Raw genomic sequence first — 847 nt, 5'->3', positions numbered from 1 at the left:
TCGACCCTCCTCCCAGCCCGCCAGACTCGCTCTCTGACCGGGACAGCTATGCCAGCGGGTCCCTCAGCTCTTCTGGCAGTCTCAGCGGCTCAGAGTCCCCAAGTCTGGAAGCAGGGAGACGTTTGCCAATCTTCAGCAGGCTGTCGATTTCAGATGACTAATCGTATTTTGTTATCCAAGGGATTGATTTTTTTTTTTTTTTTTTTTTTTTTTTTTTTTTTTTTTTTTTTGTTTTGAGGGGTAAAGGTAGACTGGCCCTAAAGCAACCCGTACCAGCCCTGTTTCAGCAGTGTCCATCCTGCTGAGGTGCCTTTGAGCAAGACATCGAATCCCTGCCAGCTCCAGGGGTGCTGACCTTGCCCTGACCTCCGGGGAGGGGGTGCAGGAGAGGTTCATCCACAGGGGTCAGTAAAGGTCCACACAGTTGAAAGTATCCTTGACCTGGCATTAGTTTTTATTTTTTCCTTTGTATGTAATATAGCTGTTAAACCTTAGATAGCAAACAGAAGGCATTCCATCAGTGCCTTGCCCAAGGGCTCATGGCAGCCCCCTCTCCCTTTGTGCTTTGTCAGGCAAGCCACACTTCTCCTGGGATTAGATATGTTTGTAACACAACTTGACAAGAAGAAGAGACTAAGCGGTTTCAGATTTCCTCCCATCCTGCCAAGAATATGCCTTAACTCAACGTAGCATTTTGTCTTTGTTTTCTATCCTAAAGCTTCAACTTCCATTCCAGATCGGTCTTGTCCTAGCGCCACCCAGTTGTTCATTCGGTTAGTCTAGTTTGTTGCTTGGTTAGAAAGCACTCTTGAGTTGGGTTTGATTGGGGAAGTCCCTGCTGATGGGG

The 847-nt window shown here is 47.6% G+C and overlaps 1 protein-coding gene across 1 annotated transcript in view; it reads left to right on the top strand.

Annotated features, from left to right (window-relative positions):
• The window catches only part of LOC109974115 (mRNA decay activator protein ZFP36L2-B-like), a 2,330-nt gene extending 1,489 nt beyond the window's left edge, over positions 1 to 841 (top strand). Inside the window, 1 exon segment of the mRNA XM_020624139.1 lies at positions 1 to 841. This exon segment is cut by the window's left edge and continues 112 nt beyond it. Within this exon segment, the coding sequence (XP_020479795.1) occupies positions 1 to 161 (161 nt within the window). The 3' untranslated portion in view covers positions 162 to 841.
• Positions 842 to 847: the final 6 nt, after the last annotated feature.

The sequence above is a fragment of the Monopterus albus genome, unplaced genomic scaffold, assembly GCF_001952655.1.
Source record: "Monopterus albus unplaced genomic scaffold, M_albus_1.0 scaffold320.1, whole genome shotgun sequence".
Classification (NCBI taxonomy): domain Eukaryota; kingdom Metazoa; phylum Chordata; class Actinopteri; order Synbranchiformes; family Synbranchidae; genus Monopterus; species Monopterus albus.
This window is presented reverse-complemented; position numbering and strand designations above follow the sequence as displayed.